This window comes from Orycteropus afer, unplaced genomic scaffold (genome assembly GCF_000298275.1).
Source record: "Orycteropus afer afer isolate SDZICR_OR568_19922 unplaced genomic scaffold, OryAfe1.0 scaffold00176, whole genome shotgun sequence".
Classification (NCBI taxonomy): domain Eukaryota; kingdom Metazoa; phylum Chordata; class Mammalia; order Tubulidentata; family Orycteropodidae; genus Orycteropus; species Orycteropus afer.
This window is the reverse complement of record NW_006921763.1, coordinates 2,566,112-2,583,792: the sequence shown is the minus strand read 5'-3', so window position 1 is coordinate 2,583,792 and position 17,681 is coordinate 2,566,112. Positions and strand designations below refer to the sequence as shown.

At 38.6% G+C, this 17,681-nt stretch overlaps 2 protein-coding genes across 2 annotated transcripts in view; one reads left to right on the top strand and one right to left on the bottom strand.

The window, feature by feature from the left end:
• Positions 1–7,908, top strand: part of APBB2 (amyloid beta precursor protein binding family B member 2) — a 298,195-nt gene extending 290,287 nt beyond the window's left edge. Inside the window, exons 13-14 of the mRNA XM_007947150.2 lie at positions 352–531; positions 7,741–7,908. Coding sequence (XP_007945341.2) covers positions 352–531; positions 7,741–7,908 — 348 coding nt within the window. The remainder of the gene's footprint in view (positions 1–351; positions 532–7,740) is intronic.
• A 6,939-nt stretch (positions 7,909–14,847) lies between these two features.
• The window catches only part of NSUN7 (NOP2/Sun RNA methyltransferase family member 7), a 123,193-nt gene continuing 120,359 nt past the window's right edge, over positions 14,848–17,681 (bottom strand). Inside the window, exons 10-11 of the mRNA XM_007947173.2 lie at positions 16,126–16,249; positions 14,848–15,471 (exon numbers count right to left, since the gene is read on the bottom strand). Of these exons, the coding sequence (XP_007945364.2) occupies positions 14,848–15,471; positions 16,126–16,249 (748 nt within the window). The remainder of the gene's footprint in view (positions 15,472–16,125; positions 16,250–17,681) is intronic.

Here is a 17,681-nt window from a genome sequence, read left to right as displayed (position 1 = left end):
CATGAGTAAGGCTGGGTTTACTCAGATGTTGCAGCTCTTTCCCAGTCCTATTTTGCGAGCCTTTTAGCCTAAATGGACTATTCCTAAAGGTGCGCGGTAATGTACCAAACAGTGTTTCTTTGCTATTCATAAGGTTTTCACTGGCCAGTTCTTTCAGAAGTGGATAGCCTCTTCCTTCATATATATATATATAAAGTAGATATATATACCTAAATATATATATATATTTTTAGTAGCAGTTCCTGTATGCTGCCAGTATCGACTTGATTCTAGAATTTAAGACCTAAAGATGTTTATGACTGTAGTTCAGCTCACAGAGAAGGCCCAGACACTGACTGACCTCTGTTGCAGAATGAAGAGGAGATCCTAGTGGAGTGTCGTGTGCGATTCCTGTCCTTCATGGGTGTCGGGAAGGATGTCCACACGTTTGCCTTCATCATGGACACTGGGAACCAGCACTTTGAGTGCCACGTGTTCTGGTGCGAGCCTAACGCAGCTAACGTGTCTGAGGCAGTCCAGGCAGCTTGCATGGTGAGTAATCCCAGGATAGCAAAGTATTTGGGTTGCTGCTTTTGTTTTAGATGCCATAAGTTAGAGCAGAATCACCATGTTAAAAGAAAAAAATCAAATTCTAAAGTAATACTTTACTTTTTAACACTTTGTCCTATGGGCAGAATAAATTATGGTAAGCACTTTGTCATCTCAAAAGGCTAGGACACCTGGAAGAGCCAGGCTGGTTGAAGCTAGATTCTGTTGAGACTCCAGCAGCAGTAATGAGTGTCTAGAAAAATTGCTGGGTGCCTAACATTCATTAGACACTGAAATTGTGTTGTTGGTATGTGCCATCAAGTCAGACCTGACTCATAACAACTCCTCCTTGGGTTTCTGAGGCGGTATCACTACGGAAGTAGATTGCCCAGCCTTTCTTCCGAGGAGTGGCTGGTGGGCTTGAACCACCAGCCTTCTGGTTAGCAGTCAAGTACCTTAGGCGCTACATAAATTGGAAAGATACATAATTTTCTTTGGAAAAAAAAGAAAAGAATGCCTTGGTTAGCTAGTGCTGCTGTAACATAAATACTACAAGTAAATGGCTTTAAAGAACAGAAATGAATTTTCTCACAGTTCTGGAGGCTAAAATTCCAAATTAGGATCTTGTTGATTCCTCCCTTGTCAGTAGCCCTGGGAATGCTTTGGCTCCTTGGCTTACAGTCGATTGTTATGTGGCATCTGTCTTCCCCTATTTGTGGGCCAGTCTCTGTTGTGCTGTTTTATAAGCACTTAGAAGTGTTTAGGTTTAAGACACACCTTAACATTGGTATGGCCTCATTAATATCATGAAGAAAACTCTATTTCCAAACAGAATTACATCCAAAGGAATAGGAGTTGGGATTCTAACACATAATTGGGGAGAGGAGACACAATTCAACCCATAACAAAGAGCAAACCCACCAACCCCCTGCCATCAAGTGGATTCTGACTCATAGCAACCCCCACTGGGTTTCCAAAGCTGTAAATCTTTATGCAGGTGCATCACCTCATCTTCCACAGAGCAGCTGGTGGGTTTCAACCACCGACCTTCTGGCTAGCAGCCAGATGTCTTACCCGCTATGCCACCAAAGCTCTTTTAATAAAGAGAATGATCTTCAAAACCATAAATTTCAGGATTGTCAATTCTTGACCTCTAATTTGTTTCATATGTAATCAGGAAATGTTCGTCGTGCATGAGATGGTGCTTTTCATGCAATTCAGTACTTTAAAAAAATGCAATATATTGACGAATTCAGGTAAAAGATTAATGATGTATGCTTTTTACAGAAGCCACAGAATGAGTCAATGAAATAAACTGTAGTTGGAGATTTCATGCCAGTCATTTTTATTTCCTTCTCTCTGGCCTGCTTTACCATACCCTTCTTGTTCAACCTGAACTATTCACCAGTGGTGATTAACAAGGTGGAAAACTAAACTTTTATTTCTCATTGTTTCAGTTAAAAGAACAAGTGTTGCTATTAAGCAATGGAAATAGCTTAGAGGTGAGCTGAAAGAGCAGGAAGCCCAGAGGCCTGAACTACCCACTGAATTAGAAGATTTGAGCTCTATATATGCCTCAGTGCTGGATCCAATTGATGGACTTTTATTCTTTTCTACTCCCTGTCGTTTCCAATTCTTCTCTTTCTGTTTTCTCTTGAACCTATTCAAGACCAGCTTTTGCCTCCATCACTCTACTGACTTTGCTCTGGTCAAGGCCATAAGTCACTGACATGGGGCCATGTGTGTCAATGAAGCCTTCATGGATGATGAGCCTAGGGGCAGGGCTTAGACTGCAGTTACACCTTTCCTGTGAGACCAGCCAGAAGGTGCTAAGAATCCCAGACTAGCGGGAGCTTATGGAAAGGAAGTTGAAGGAATTCTCTGCTTTCTACATATAGTACATAACTAGGTTAAGAGGGAAGTGGCTGAGGTAGAAGGCAGATGGCAAAAGTGAGGAGCAAAGAAGAAAGAACCAATTAACTTTTATCTTCAAAGATGTTTTTTAAATGGAGAGGGAGGGAGAAGAAAAGGAACAACTCCCACAGGCCTGGTATTGTATATTCATTATCTTGTTCCATTCTTTCCACAGTCTTGTGTTTATTATTAGGATAATTTCCTCCATTAGTGGTGCTACCCCAAATATGGCTGAATATAAAGGAGCAGGGCTGGATGGAGGGAGCTAGGGGGGAGCAGAGTCAAGATGAATCCCCTAACAGGCATAAGAAACTGAGAAGGAAAGGATTATGTATAGAAAATGGGAAGTTTCAATCAAGCGGAAATGGGTGATGATTATTTAGGTATTTTATGAAATTGAAATGGATCCTAACAGATGGTTTTAGTTATAAAATGAATGGTTTTCAGCCTTAATTATTCCTTTTAAATGCTGATGACAATTAAATAATTACCTTTATCACTGGTTACAGTGTGTTTTCTGATTCCCAGGCTCATTTTCTCTCTCAAAAACAATTTCTATTCATTTGCTTCCTATTTTAATCGGATTAGTGCAGCCAGTGGCAGCTGCTCAGCCAGTGCTGCATAAGGCTAACTGATAGCATCAGACCCTTTGTTCCACTTTGAACCCAGCATTTGTAACTCAGTGGCTTTCCTTGATTCAGAACTGCTTGGTTCTCTGAAGTACCACTGGCATTAACATTCTGCTGAATCTACTTAATTTGTAGGCATACCTTGCCACTGTGTGGTTCAGCCTAGCTGAAGATATTTTGGTGAAACCTGAATAGGCCGGTGAGCAATCTTTCATGAAACCCCTTAGTCAAGTACGTTTTTGGTTCACAGTGGACATACATAACTAATGTTTGAAATTCCAAGTCCAGTGTCCTGATTGCCATGCTTTCCCCTTTCTAAACCCATGTTAGATGGGTGTGTTCTTGGTTGCGACCAGACCTAGCAAGATGCCTTACAGGGGAGATGTTGTTGTTAGGTGCTGTTGTCTTTGACTCACAGAGACCCTATGCAAAGCAGAACACAACACCGCTTGGTCCTACGCCATCTCCACGATTCCTGCTATACTTGAGCCCATTGCCACAGCCACTGTGTCAATCCATCATCTCGTTGAGGGCCTCCCCTCTTTCATCGACCCTCCACCTTACCAAGCATGACATCCATCTCCAGAGAATGTTCCCTTCTGACAACATATAGGTGAAATGAAGTCTGGCCATTTTTGCTTCCAAGAAGTTTTCCAGCTGCACTTCCCCCAGGACAGATTTGTTAGTTCTTTCACCAGTCCATGGTACTTTCAGCATTCTTCACCAGTACCACAACTCAAAAGCATTAATTCTTCTTTGGCCTTCCTTATTCATTGTCCAGCTCTCACATGCATATGAGGCAACTGAAAATATCATGGCTTGTGTCAGGTGCACCCTAGTCCTTGGGAACACATCTTTGCTCCTAAGCACTTGAAAGAGGTCTTTTGCAGCCTACTTGCCCAGTGCTATACGTCATCTGATGTCCTGACTATTGCTTCCATTGGTGTCGACTATAGAACCAAGCAATGTAAAGTCTTTGACAACTTCAATCTTTTCATCATTTATCATGATGCTGCTTATAGGTCCAGTTGTGAGGATTTTCATTTTCTTTATATTGAGGTGTAATCTATACTGCAGACTGTATTCTTCAATCCTTATCAGTAAGTGCTTCAAGTCATCCTCACTTTTACCAAGCAAAGTTGTGTCGTCAGCATATCGCAAGTTGTTAATGATTCTTCCTCCATTCCTGATGCCACGTTCTTCAGCTTCTCAGATTATTTGCTCAGCATATAAATTGAATAAGTATGGGGAAAGGATACAACCCTGACGCACTCCATTCTTGATTTTAAACCATGCAGTGTTCCCTTTTTCTGTTTGACCAACAGCCTCCTGGTCTGCGTACAGGTTCCTCAGGAGTACAATTAAGTGTTCTGGAATTCCTGTTCTTCTCAACTTTATGCACAATTTGTTATGATCCACACAATTGAATGTTTTTGCATAGTCAATAAAACACAAGTAAGCATCTTTCTGGTATTCTCTGCTTTGAGCCAAGATCCATCTGACATGAGCAATGATATCCCTTCTTCCACATCCTCTTCTGAATCTGCCTTGCACCTCTGGAAGTTCTTTGTCAATGTAGTGCTGCAACCATTTTTAAATTATCTTCAGTAAGATTTTACTTGTGTGCATTATTAATGATATTGCTCAATAATTTCCATATTCTGTGGGATCACCTTTCTTTGGAATAGGGACAAATATGGATCTCTTCCAGTCAGTTGGCCAGGTAGCTGTCTTCCAAATCTCTTGGCATAACCAAGTGAGTGCCTCCAGTGGGGCATCTGTTTGTTGAAACATCTCAATGGGCATTCCGTCAATTCCTGGAGCCTTGTTCTTCACCACTTCCTTCAGTGCAGCTTCGACTTCTTCCTTCAATATCATTGGTTCTTGATCATATGCCACCTCCTGAAATGGATGAATATTGACCAGTTCTTTTTGGTACAGTGACTCCGTGTATTTGTTCTTCCTGCATCATTCATTATTTTGCCCATAGAATCTTTCAATATTGCAACCTGAGGCTTAAATCTTTTCCTCAGTTCTTTCAGCTTGAGAATGCCGAGTGTATTCTTCCCTTTTGGTTTTCTAACTCCATGTCTTTGCACATTTCATTATAGTAATTGGCTTTGTCTGCTCTAGCGGCTCTTTGAAATATTTGATTCAGCTCTTTTATCTTGTCATTTCTTCCATTTTCTTTGGCTACTCTTCACTCAAGGGCAAGCTTCAGAATCACTTCTGACATCCATTTTGGTCTTTCTTTTCTCATATTTTTAATGACCTCTTTCTTCTTGGATGATGTTCTTGATGTCATCCCACAATTCTGGTTTTCAGTCATTGGTGTTCAGTGCATCAAATCTCTTCTTCAGATGGTTTCTAAATTCAGGAGGGATAAATTCAAGATCATATTTTAGATCTCGTGGACAAGTTTTAATTGCCTTCAACTTCAGGTTGAACTTGCATATGAGTAGTTGATGGTCTGTTCCACAATCACCTCCTGCTGTGCTTTTGGCTGAAGATAGTGAGCTTTTCCATCTCCTCTTGCCACAGATGTAGTCAATCTGATTCCTGTGTATTCCATCTAGTGAAGTCCACATGTATATCTGCCATCCATGTTGTTGAAAAAAGTATTTGCAATGAATAAGTTGTTGTTCTTTCAAAATTCTATCATGTGATCTCCAGCATTATTTCTGTCACCAAGGCCAAATTTTCCAACTACCAGTGATTCTTCATTTCCAACTTTTGCATTCCAGTCACCAGTGATAATCAACGTATCTTGATTGCATGTTTGGTCGATTTCAGACTGCAGAAAGTGATAAAAAATCTTCTATTTCCTCATTTTGCTTTGGTGGTTGGTGCATAAATTTGAATAATAGTCAATATTAACTGGTCTTCTTGTAGACATATGGATATTATCACTGACAGCATTGTACTTCAAGACAGATCTTGAAACATCCTTTGTGATGATGAGTGGCACACCATTCCTCTTCAAATTGTCATTCCCGGCATAGTAGATCATATGGCTGGCTGATTTATAATGTCCAAAACCAGTCCACTTCAGCTCACTAATGCTTAGGATATTAATCTGTGTGCATTCCATTTCATTTTTGACAACTTCCAATTTTCTTAGATTCATACTTCATACATTCCATGTTCTGATTATTAATGGATATTTGCAGCTGTTTCTCCTCAATTTCAGTCATGTCATATCAGCAAATGGAGGTCTTGAAAGCTTTAATTTATCCATATCAGTAAGGTTGATTCTACTCTGACGATGTCACTCTTTCCCAGTCATATTTTGAAAGCCTTCTGACCTAAATGGCTCATCTTCCTACACTGTATAAGATAGTTTCTGGGCTATTTGTATAGTTGCCTAGTATTATAACAGACAGTGTTTCTCTGCTATTCATAAGGATTTCCCTGGCCAATTCTTTGAGAAGGGATGGCCTCTTCTTCCTAGTCTCAGTCTGTAAGCCACACCAAAAACTGTTTACTACATGCAACCCTGCTGTCATCTGAAACACCAATGGCACACCCTCAGACCTCACAGCAACATGCCACCAGACCACGACACCGAAAGACAAGTTAGTCTCACTTAGCTTTTCAAAACTTCTCCACCTTCCCTTTACCAGGATCTCTGCCACTTGCTCTCTCTGTCTGAGACGCCCTGACTTTCCCTTCTTTTCCCCTTTGCTTTTCCTGCCGCTTAGGGGTTGAGGCCTGGGTCCCTCCCCTTACCTGGATTGCTTGGTTACTTGCTCGCTCTCCTGGATGCCCTGGCTTTGCTTTCCTTTCCCTTCTGCTTTTCCTGCCTGTTGGGGGTTGGGGCCTGGGTCCCTCTCTTTACCTGGATCCATCTGCTGCTTTCTTGATCTCTCCTGGACACCCCTGGCTTTCCTTTCCTTTCCCCAGGGGAGATGTAGGGCATCATTTTTCCATATGACTGACTTGAAAGGGGCTTATGCTGTGGCCTGTGGGGTGTGTTAGAATAGCATGACACCACTGACCATCCTTCCCCACCACTGAGTGTTTCATAGCTGCACTAAGGGACCTGTTAATTTTTAAGTTGATTTTTAAAATCAGCCATGAAGTTATCATAAAGTGCTTGGATTAGATAGAAATTTGACAAATTTTAACCTTGTTCTTCAGCAATTCCTTCAGTGCAGCTTCAACTTTTTCCTTCAGTATCACTGGTTCTTGATCATATGCCACCTCCTGAATGGATAAACGTCGACCAGTTCTTTTCAGTACAGTGACTCCATGTATTCGTTCCATCTTCTTTTGATGCTTCCTGCATCATTCAATATTTTGCCCATAGAATCTTTCAATATTGCAAGTCAAGTCTTAAATCTTTTCCTCAGTTCTTTCAGCTTGAGAAATGCCGGGCATGTTCTTCCCTTGTTGTTCTAACTCCAGGTCTTTGCACATTTCATTGTAACATAGTGACCCCTCCTTGGGTTTCTGAGGCAGTATTACTATGGAAGTAGATTGCCCAACCTTTCTTCCGAGGAGTGGTTAATGGGTTTGAACCTCCAGCCTTCTGGTTAGCAGTCAGATGCCTTAGGCACTAAGCCACCAGAGCTCCTGAAAGAAACATATTTGTGATTAATTAGAATCATTAAACAAGAAGAGATGTTATGTTAATAAATACCTCAGACCATCTTTTGTTTTATTTCAGTTACGATACCAGAAGTGCTTGGTAGCCAGGCCACCTTCACAGAAAGTTCGACCACCTCCTCCGCCAGCAGACTCAATGACCAGGAGAGTCACAACCAATGTGAAACGAGGGGTCTTATCCCTCATTGACACTTTGAAACAGAAACGCCCTGTCACAGAAATGCCATAGCTGCATATGTTAAAGGATTCTGTAACATTTACCTGAAGATTGAATAGCTACACTAAAGAAAACAAACTGATGTCTGGCCTTCCATTCAGTTGCTGATGCTTTGTCTTCAGAAAATTTATCCTTAACAAACAGTGTTAGACAAGCATGTTCTCTCGTCTTGCCACCATCATGTGATATGAAAAGAAGCATGAATAATTTTTTTTGCTGTCAGTAAGTTACATCATGAGCAGTGGAAGGTCTTTTCTTATTGTAAATATTGTGAACATTACTTAACTTCACACACACACACACACACACACACACACAGAAGGTGGCCACAGCCCTCCTAGTGAACTAATTCTGAGTCCTTGGAGTAAATGAGTTAGTTTCCCTATCTTCTTGAGCTGGACCTGGCACAAGCAACCTTCATGTCCTCCAAGCATTTTGCCATTTCCAACATTGGAGCAGACACTGCAGACCAGCTACCAGTGAAATGCTTTAAAATTAGGACGATGAGGGTTTGTATGTTTTTCATAAAAATGAACCTGTGGGTTGACAAAATTGGCTGTTGGCATCCATGTAGAAAGCAACTGGCAGCTTTCCTTGACAAGCTGTTTGATACATGGACATTTCATGTCTACAGCTATTTGTGGGCTGCTGGAAAAAAAAAAAAAAAAAGTATAACTTCAAAATTGAGGGAAAAATTGCTAAATTTGAAGAATTAAAAATCAAAGAAAATGTTTTCAGATGGGTTTCAAACTGGTTATTTAAATAAATAAAAGGAAAAAGAACAAAAGCATAATGCATTTCAGGTGGGATATATTTCAACTTCTGCCTTATATTGTACAATGCAGCTAGAAGAGTTACAGCGCACTGTGGCCATTCTCCACACCAACAACATTGAAATGAAATACTCCTCATAAGCCTTTCATCCTTAGTTTGATAATTAGCCAATATACAGTTCAGAGTTGAGGAAACGGCATTGCTACTTCTGTCATACACACAATTCTTTTAGATAGCGCCCACCTCACTGTGTTTGTTAGGCCACCCCCGGTCTGGTAGGATTCTGCACTAGCTCAGTCTTAATATACAGTGTGTTTTGCCCAGAAAGCTGTCTGTCCATGTGCAGTCCATGGCAACACCTTTCATTAAGTTGAAATAAATTCAACTTCCTTGAATTTATGTATTTCATATTAGAATTTGTTGGACTCTGCTAGATGTATTTTTAAATTTGTATCCTTTCCGTTTTCTTTTCAAGATTTTTAAATTTCGTATCAGAGCAAAATATACATTGAACAATGGACTATTTAACAAGCTTCCCCAAAATAGCACCTTCCTCTTTCCTTCTTTGTAGGTATGAAACTTAGTTGTAAAGATACATAAATTCAGACTCTTGTCAACCTTGTTGTTTTAAAAGAAAGTTGCTAAAGAGCTCAATTTAAATATTAGTTGTCTTTTTAATGTCAAAATTAATGTTTTTGAAACATCCAGTTATGAAAGTAATGCTTTACATTTATGTACTGCTATGTACTTGTCCTTTCATGGAGCAGCTGGTGGGGCTGAACCGCCAGCCTTCTGGTTAGCAGTCAGATGCCTTAGGCAGTGCCACCAGAGCTCCTTGATGTACTTGTCAAAATGATTTCCACATTCTTATCACATTTGAGCCTTAAAAGGTAGAGAAGGGGCTAAAAGCATTTGAGAAATAAAAATATGAAGCACCATGAGGCTAAACCAACTGGCCCAAGAGCTCACTAAAGTTAGTGAGAACCAGGTCTAGGACCCAGGTTTCCTGGCTCCCAGGTCTCAGTATAACAGGCTGTTTCCATGTCAGTCTGGAAGAGCCTTTGCAAAATGATTCTGGGCAGATACAGAGAAGAGTAGGTATGGAGACAGTCCTTGTCGGGCTACCTTGAATCCCTGTATCAGTGGGGAAATAAAAGTCCAAATTACTCACGCAGTGGTATTAAAATCATTGCCCCCTCAGTGCGGGATGTATTTCCTACAGTGTGCCTCAGCGTTTTTTAGAGGTCAGGGTTCTACATTCATATGGCCTGTTTAGGCTGTGAGGTTGTCCACAGGTGCTGTTAACTGGTGCAAGATTCCTAATACACCATGCTTGGTCACCAGAGGACATGATGGAATGAAAAGGGGTGTTCCTGCCTACTGTCCCACCTCAATTTTTTTTTTTTTTTTTTTTTTTGAGGGGTGGGGATAGTTAACTAGTTGTCCTTGAGTTAGTGACAACTCCTGGCGACCCTGGGTGTCAGAGTTGAGTTGTGCTCTGTAGAGTTTTCAGCGGCTCATCTTTAGCAGATCGGTAGGGCTTTCTCCCGAGGCACCTGAGTGAACCCGGACCCCCACCCTTGTGGTAAGCACCTCAGCTCCTTGACCAACCCTTAGGCTGGCAGCTAAGCTCCTTAACCATCTGCACCACCCAGTAGTGTTTGCTCAAGTGGTAGGTCGAAAACGATGCCACTTTAGAAATGCATTATACTTCTCAGTAATTAGACACTGTTCTATCCAAAATAACCAATGCCATCATAGAAAATTTTTGCATTAAGAAAATCCTGACTCTGCCCTATGAAAAGCTGTTCAGAATTCAGTCACGATGATCTTTCATCTTGATTTCCACATGAAAAATAATAACCTTCAGAATCCTGAATTAACCCTCTTTTATATTGGAGATCTCTACCCCCTGTCCATTTTTTAAGGCATACATTTGTTTGTTTTCAGGATCAAGAATACCTGAGCTAGCTTTAAGTAGCAAACTGATTTATATATGCAATTATAGGATGCATTAAGATGAATGATAGCCTTTACAGAGTGAAAACTTTACTGCAGATACTTTGTTTTGAAAATAGCTTTGCATACTAAATGCAAATTTATTTTGTAAAATTAGTTATGTTAAACAGTATGTTCAGACACTTTCTGCCATGGCCAAAAAGTATGTATGAAGTATGTGTGTATTTGTTTGTGAAAGGATGCCAATGTTTTACCCAATAGTGTAGTTTGGTTATCTATGCATTCTTTATATCTGTGATTTGGTAAACAGGCAGCCATGTTCACTATGCCTTGTATGTCTTGTCATTTTTTTAATTAACCTGTTAAATACAGCTTAAAATATTTTTATTTTATTTATTCTATTTTTACTGAAATATACTGCATTATTGTGTTAATGTGTTATCTTTACTGGATATTATCTCGCAATGTAGCCAGGTCTTGGTGACCTCAGTGAACTACACGTTGCCTAGAAGGTGGTTTTGTAATGATTTGTAATCACATTTTTATTGGACTACGTAGAAGAAAAAGCATAATGTTTGAAGTTCCTTTTTTAAAAGCAGCTAGATAGATGAAGACTTGCCACCTCACGTATGTGCCTCATGACAACATCAAGGGGACCAGTCAACATGTGTATGGCTAAAAACTTTACTTTGCAGACTAAAGCACTGCTTGGTGCTTCATTTTTATATCCTTCACAACACGTGCAACTCATCTAAAAGAGAAACACATGTCCACAGGCACTTGGTTTCCAAGGCATATATAAGATCACCCAGGGCTAATTAGGAACACTGTTTTATTGTTGTCTGTTTGTCTTAATGCATGAAAGGACATTAGATCCATTTCCATTAAAACAGGTTCTTGGTGATAAACTGTTGGCACTGCTACTTTATTTTAAATTCACTTTATGATTTTAATGTGGCCAGTTATAATACTCTTCTGCACAAGGCCATTTACTAGAAACCCTAAATCTATCTTTCCTCCTTTTCCTGTATGGCATTTGTTCCAAAAGCATTGCAACACAGATTCAAAGTTTCATAAGTAACATGAGAGAACATTTCCCACCTGATAGATACTAGCACAATTTAATAAAATCATTAGCTGTTTGCTGGGCTTTGCCTAATAATGGCTAACATGTTACACAGCCGGCAAAATAAAGTTTAACTTATTTCTGCTTAGAGAAAAATACTTGCTCACACTGTACCACTTAGAGCACTCAGCTACCCAAAGCAGCTGTTTATCCTAGGGAAAAAAAAAAAAAAACTCTGCTTTCCTTTTTGCCCCTTTTGCTGTTGACCACTTTTACACCTTTAAATGCAATCTGCTGTGAGAATACACTTAGCTACATAAAACATTTAGCTCATTTAAGTGACATCCTAGTCATGCATGCAAGGAATAGAATACCAGTAAATTTTGTGTCTCCATCATTCTCTTTTTAAATTATACCTACCTCAAATTAAACTTCAGAAATCATGTTAGTAATGTAAAAGTCTGCCTTTGAGTAGTTGTTGCTTATTTCTACCTGGTAAGAACTACAACGTAACAATTTAGATTTTGAGTAATACATAACACTGTCCTTATTTGGTGTTAAGGAAGGGGTGCTAGCAAGCCGGACACAGAAATCTATTCAGTCACTACTTGAGTCATCTATAAGCAGTCTGTCTAGGGCTGAGGAATATATGTATGTCTTTCATTTCCTTTAAGAACCTAACAAACATCAAAGATTGACAAATAGAGCTGTACAGGCACGAAATCCAAAATGAGATGTAACTAGAAAAATGAGTTGCATCTGTAACTGGGAGACGTGGGAAATCAATTCAGTTTTAAAGTATGGAGCCATTTTTTGTTCATCTTGCATTTCCTCTCATTGTTTACAAACCACTTCTACCCATCAAGGCAATCACTCTAAAGGAAATAATACGGGAACAAGATTTCATTTTGGTTTCAAATATATATAATGGCAAATAATTTCAGATTAAATTCCAAATTTGCTTTTGGAATATCTACGTATCAGTAATTCCATTATTTTAAATCTTTGCAGTTTTCTCTAATGACTTAAGGAAAAGTAAAATATTAAAAAACCTCAATGTAATATTCTTCACTATTATTCTCATATTGCTTTTATCCATGGGTTTTCCTCCCCTTTTTACTGTATCAAAGTATTTAAATAATTGATCATGTCCTTATTAGAAGATTCTCAAAGAAACTACTAAGGAATGGTTTAATTTGGAGTCTTCCATAAATGTCTAAAGAGAAAGATAATTTAGTGTCAAGACACATGTCATAAGATACTGAAAACAAATGGCTATAAATTGTCACATGGCAGCAATCATATGCTGTATGGAGATTAGAAAAATATCCTGAACAAGTTTATAGCAATGGGTTTTGTTTTGTTTTGGGTTTTTAATAACTTCTCACAGAAAATATGCTTGTAAATAAAAATCTCAGACCTACTACTTTTAAGCAATGGAATACTTTAGCTTGGGACAGGGGTGGAGCGGCAAGAAAGGGATCAGGTATTCATAGGATATAAAATATCTTTCCTGAACGATGTTAAGTTGCATGAGTCTCCCAGAGGCATGGGGCATTCTAGCCAGATAGAGATTTGGGTGGGAGTAAGAGGATGAAACCCATACTATAATTTTTAGAGCAAAAATATAACATGGTTTTCAGTTTTTGAAATTAGTAAAATAAGATGAACATTTAAAACATTTATGCACTTTTTTAAAAAGTCAGTGTATGAGAACAACTCTTGTGATTGAAAATAAGCCTTGTACAAGTATAAAAAGTCTTGTTTCCTAGCTTCATTGACACATTTGATGTATAAATGTAAATCTTCCCCTAAAAATAATTTATTACTATTAAAATGAAATTCACCATTCTTTTATTATCCTCACTTCCAGATGAAAAAATAATAGGATGTTATAGCTGAAATAGACCTAAATACTTATTCTGAAGAAGAAAATATCCTACTAAAATCATGCCACCTGAATTGAACATTCAGGAATTGACATAACACTGTTCAGTGCAACTGACTTCTGAAAATCTGAAATTTATCAACATGTCTATGAACTTTTTTTAAACAGTAAGATTTATACTTAGTCAATTTAATGTCAAACAATTTCTGTTGGCATGATGAAAAGTTAGTAGACCCAGAAATGATAATCATACTAATTCTTGGTAGGCAATTGATACTATGTTGAAGATGAACTGCCATTTAATAGAATTAACATAGTGCTACAATATATTTTAATAGACTGTGCATCAGAAATGATTTGCCAAAGTGATTACTGTTTGCAATTTGAAATGACTTGTTGATTTTACTGTATCACCTGATCTTCACATAAAATCAGAATTTTTATAGTTTTCTTCAACAATATGTGTCACTTGTATTCAACAGTTTTGCCTCTTCCTCCGAATTATTTCATGGAAATTTGCTTTTGGTCATTTTTCATAACAGTATTTGGCACAGATGGTCAGAAGGGGGAGCTGATTATGTTCATCTCTACTCAGGATCCTCGAAGCTCTTCCGTGAGAGACAGTCTTCACTCTGTTAATGGACATCTGAGCTACACCCAGCTGGCACTTTGGAACTTCCTGTTCTTCCTACTTGTGCTCAACCTGTCACATTGCAAAACCTCATGTTGTGTTCTGTGTGAAGTATTTGTTGCAATTTTTTAAAATCCAACCTTGATAGTGATCAGAAATGTCCAACTACAGCTGGCTGGGTGCTGGGGAGTAATGTGAGTTGGTGGGAGAGGGCCAGCATTTTTTCCATATCTGTGCTTTCTAATAAACTGCTTCACAAATTAACTTTGGAAAGATGCCTGTCACGAGGCCAAAGTGTTTTTCTTCACAACAAATTTTATGCAGTTTTCCTTAAAAGCTCTGGTGCATCAGGTTCAGACTAAAAGGCAGCAGGAATGAGACAAGTTCTAACCTCTGCTATTGAGTACTAGTGACATTCTAGAACATATCAGCACTGAGCCACTGAGGTCATTCAGCCTTGCTTAATCTCCAACACTGCCGTTTCTCATTTGTCTTAATTCTCTGAAGGTGAACACATTTAGAAGATGAGGATCTGTGTAGAGATGTTTTACCTTCGGAGACATGTCAGCCTTTGAAAAATTAATCAACTGCTTCTGACACTTGTGGAGGGGGAAAAAAAAAAACACAAGTCAGTCAAAGCCATGGTCGAGGATGTCTGAGTTGGGAGGAAGGTAAGTTTTCTTTAGGCTTTTCCCCTCTTCGGGACATTGAAGGTGTAGGAACGCAAGTGGGCACAAGAGGCTTGGGTGCAATCCAACGACAGTAACAATGTTGAGTTGGTCTGCTCCCTAGGGAACTTGAAAATGGCAACATTACTGGAGGTAAAACAATCTCCACAGGTTTTAGTACAACCATTTTATCTTCAGGTCGAGGTCTTACGAAGTTTGTCTGCCGCTCACAAGGTCTGTAGGGAGACGTGTTCTTCATGAATGTGGGCACTAAAGGATTGGTGGCAGGTTTGATGGGCTTTTTCATCTGTGAGGAAGTACCCACTAGAGTTGTGTTTTTCTGTGGAAGGGGTATTTTTGTTGTCTCTGATCGGTTAGCATTTGCTTTAGTTTCTCGATTTAGGAACTCAGCAATTTTCATTTGGACACCGTTATAATCATTAGTGGAAGCTCTGGGCAATGATGTTTTTGATTTTTTCTTCTTCTTCTCCCGTTTTGATGATTTACCCAACTCAATCCCATCCAGAAGACCCTTGGCTGCAGCTCGGGCCAAAACATCTTTCACAGACACTGTCTCCGATGGGTCCCGCTACAATTAAAGAAGCAGTTACTCAATATGGGAGTACTATGTAGATTATATGTATTTATCAATGTGTCATAAAAACAAGAGTATATTATACCAAAAGAAGTGGTTTTTATAACTTGAAACCAAACCTACTGCCATTTAGTCAATTCTGACTCATAGTGGCCCCCACTGGGTGTCCAAGGCTATAAATATTTATGGAAGTAGATTGCCTCATCTTCCTCCCACGGAGCAGCTGGTGGGTTTGAACCACCAACCTTCTGGTTAGCAGTCAAATGCCTTGTGCACTGTGTAACCAGCGCTCTTAGTCCCTAATATATCTCATATACCTCAGCAAATGACGTTCTTCTATATTTAAACTTCCCCATCTGTAAACCTCACACGTAAAAAAAAAAAAAAAAAAAAAACTTACTTCCTAACGTATGAGGTAAAATGCCCTAGATGTTAACAAAATGCTTGAAGAGGTGGGGGAAGAAGACAAGCAGTGGAGGAACTTCCAGAAGAAATACAAAAACAGATTATGTGCCAAGCAATAATTAATATTTTTCCTATCTTTACCTCTTTATGAAATAAGATGTCTACAAAGTTTCTGAGTTTCTTTTGAGGCTTTGTTTCTTAATTCCAAGTATTATATGGATTGAGATTTTTTTTTCTCCTTACCTCCCTTGTTAGAATAGAAAGAAAACAACCATTGGTAGTATCAGATGGTTCCATTCTGAAAAATTTATCAGTAGACAAATGTATTTCCTTTAAGGAGCAGAGTGGAAGAACAGGAGGGCTAAGCCTACAGTAGATAGGATCAAACAGTCCATAGTTAGAATGGCTCAGTTGCCAATGGAGAGAAAGTAAGCAGCTTATATTTTCATCTTTACGGTTTACCAATCATTGAAACAAAAATTCCAAGTAAAATGCTGAACACTATTATAAATTAAAAGCTGTAATGATTCTCATTTATGCATAATTTGTTGTACTTTCCAGATTCTCCATTTTTAAACAACTCTACCATGTATAACAGACTTTTTCAACAAATTAAAACCATCCCTCTCCCAAGTAACATGTTAACAAGAGGCTTCGATTATCAAAACAGTAAATATATATAGAAATCATAAAGGTATAATCACAAAATTCCTATACTTTTACACATTGTCAAAATATAAAATATAATGGCCTTTTGGTTTATTTTTTGCACAATTATAATAAGAAAATACAGCCTATCATTTTCACTACATTATTCTTCCCAATCGTTTTTTGAGTATTAATTATGAGTTACATATTGTTTGAGGATGTACATAAAAGACTGTCAGAAATAAAAAAATCTTTATTAATATGCTTAAAATATAGTTTTTATATTTAACATATGATTTTTCATTGAATAAGGTGGTTCATGAATAATTCTAATTCTTACATTTCCATGCATTATCTGAAAAACAAAACATGCACTGGCAAGGATGTGGAGAAAGTCGAACCTTCATCCACTGCTGTGGGAATGTAAGATGGCACAGCTGGTGTGGGAAATGATTCGACGGTTCTTCAAAAAGTTAAACAATTACCACATAACCCAGTAATTCCACTCCTAGTTATCTACCCAAAAGATGTGAAAGCAGGAGTGCAAAGAGATAGTGCACACCAGTGTTCACTGCAGCATTATTCATCATAGCCAAAAGGTGGAAACAACCTAAGCACCCATCAACACAGGTACAGATAAAATGCCATATATCCATACAATGTAGTAGTATTTAGCCATAAAGACAAATGAAGTCCTACTACATGCTAGAACATGGATAAACCTTGGAAACATCCTGAGTGAAGTAAGACCAAAAAGGACAAATATATGATACCACCTACATGAAATACGAAGACTAAAGAAATGCATACGGAACAATGTTTATTAGTGGTTACCAGGGATGCTGGGGGAAAGGGAGTGCTTGCTTAAGGAACACTGAGTTTCTCTGTTAAGGCTGATGGAAAATTTGCAAACAGTTAATGGTGATAGTTGTGCAACATGGTGAACCTAATGTCACTAAATTTTACACATGAACATCATTGAGATGGCAAATGATTTGTTACATATTTCACCTCAATTAAAAAAAAAAAAAATCACTCCAGAAAATGCCTTGAGTTTAGACCTAGTCTTCTGTGTTTGTACTATCATAGACATTACCTGACTTACTCATGGTAATGAAGTTTGGCTATGTTTTGCAGTTTTAAAAAAAAAA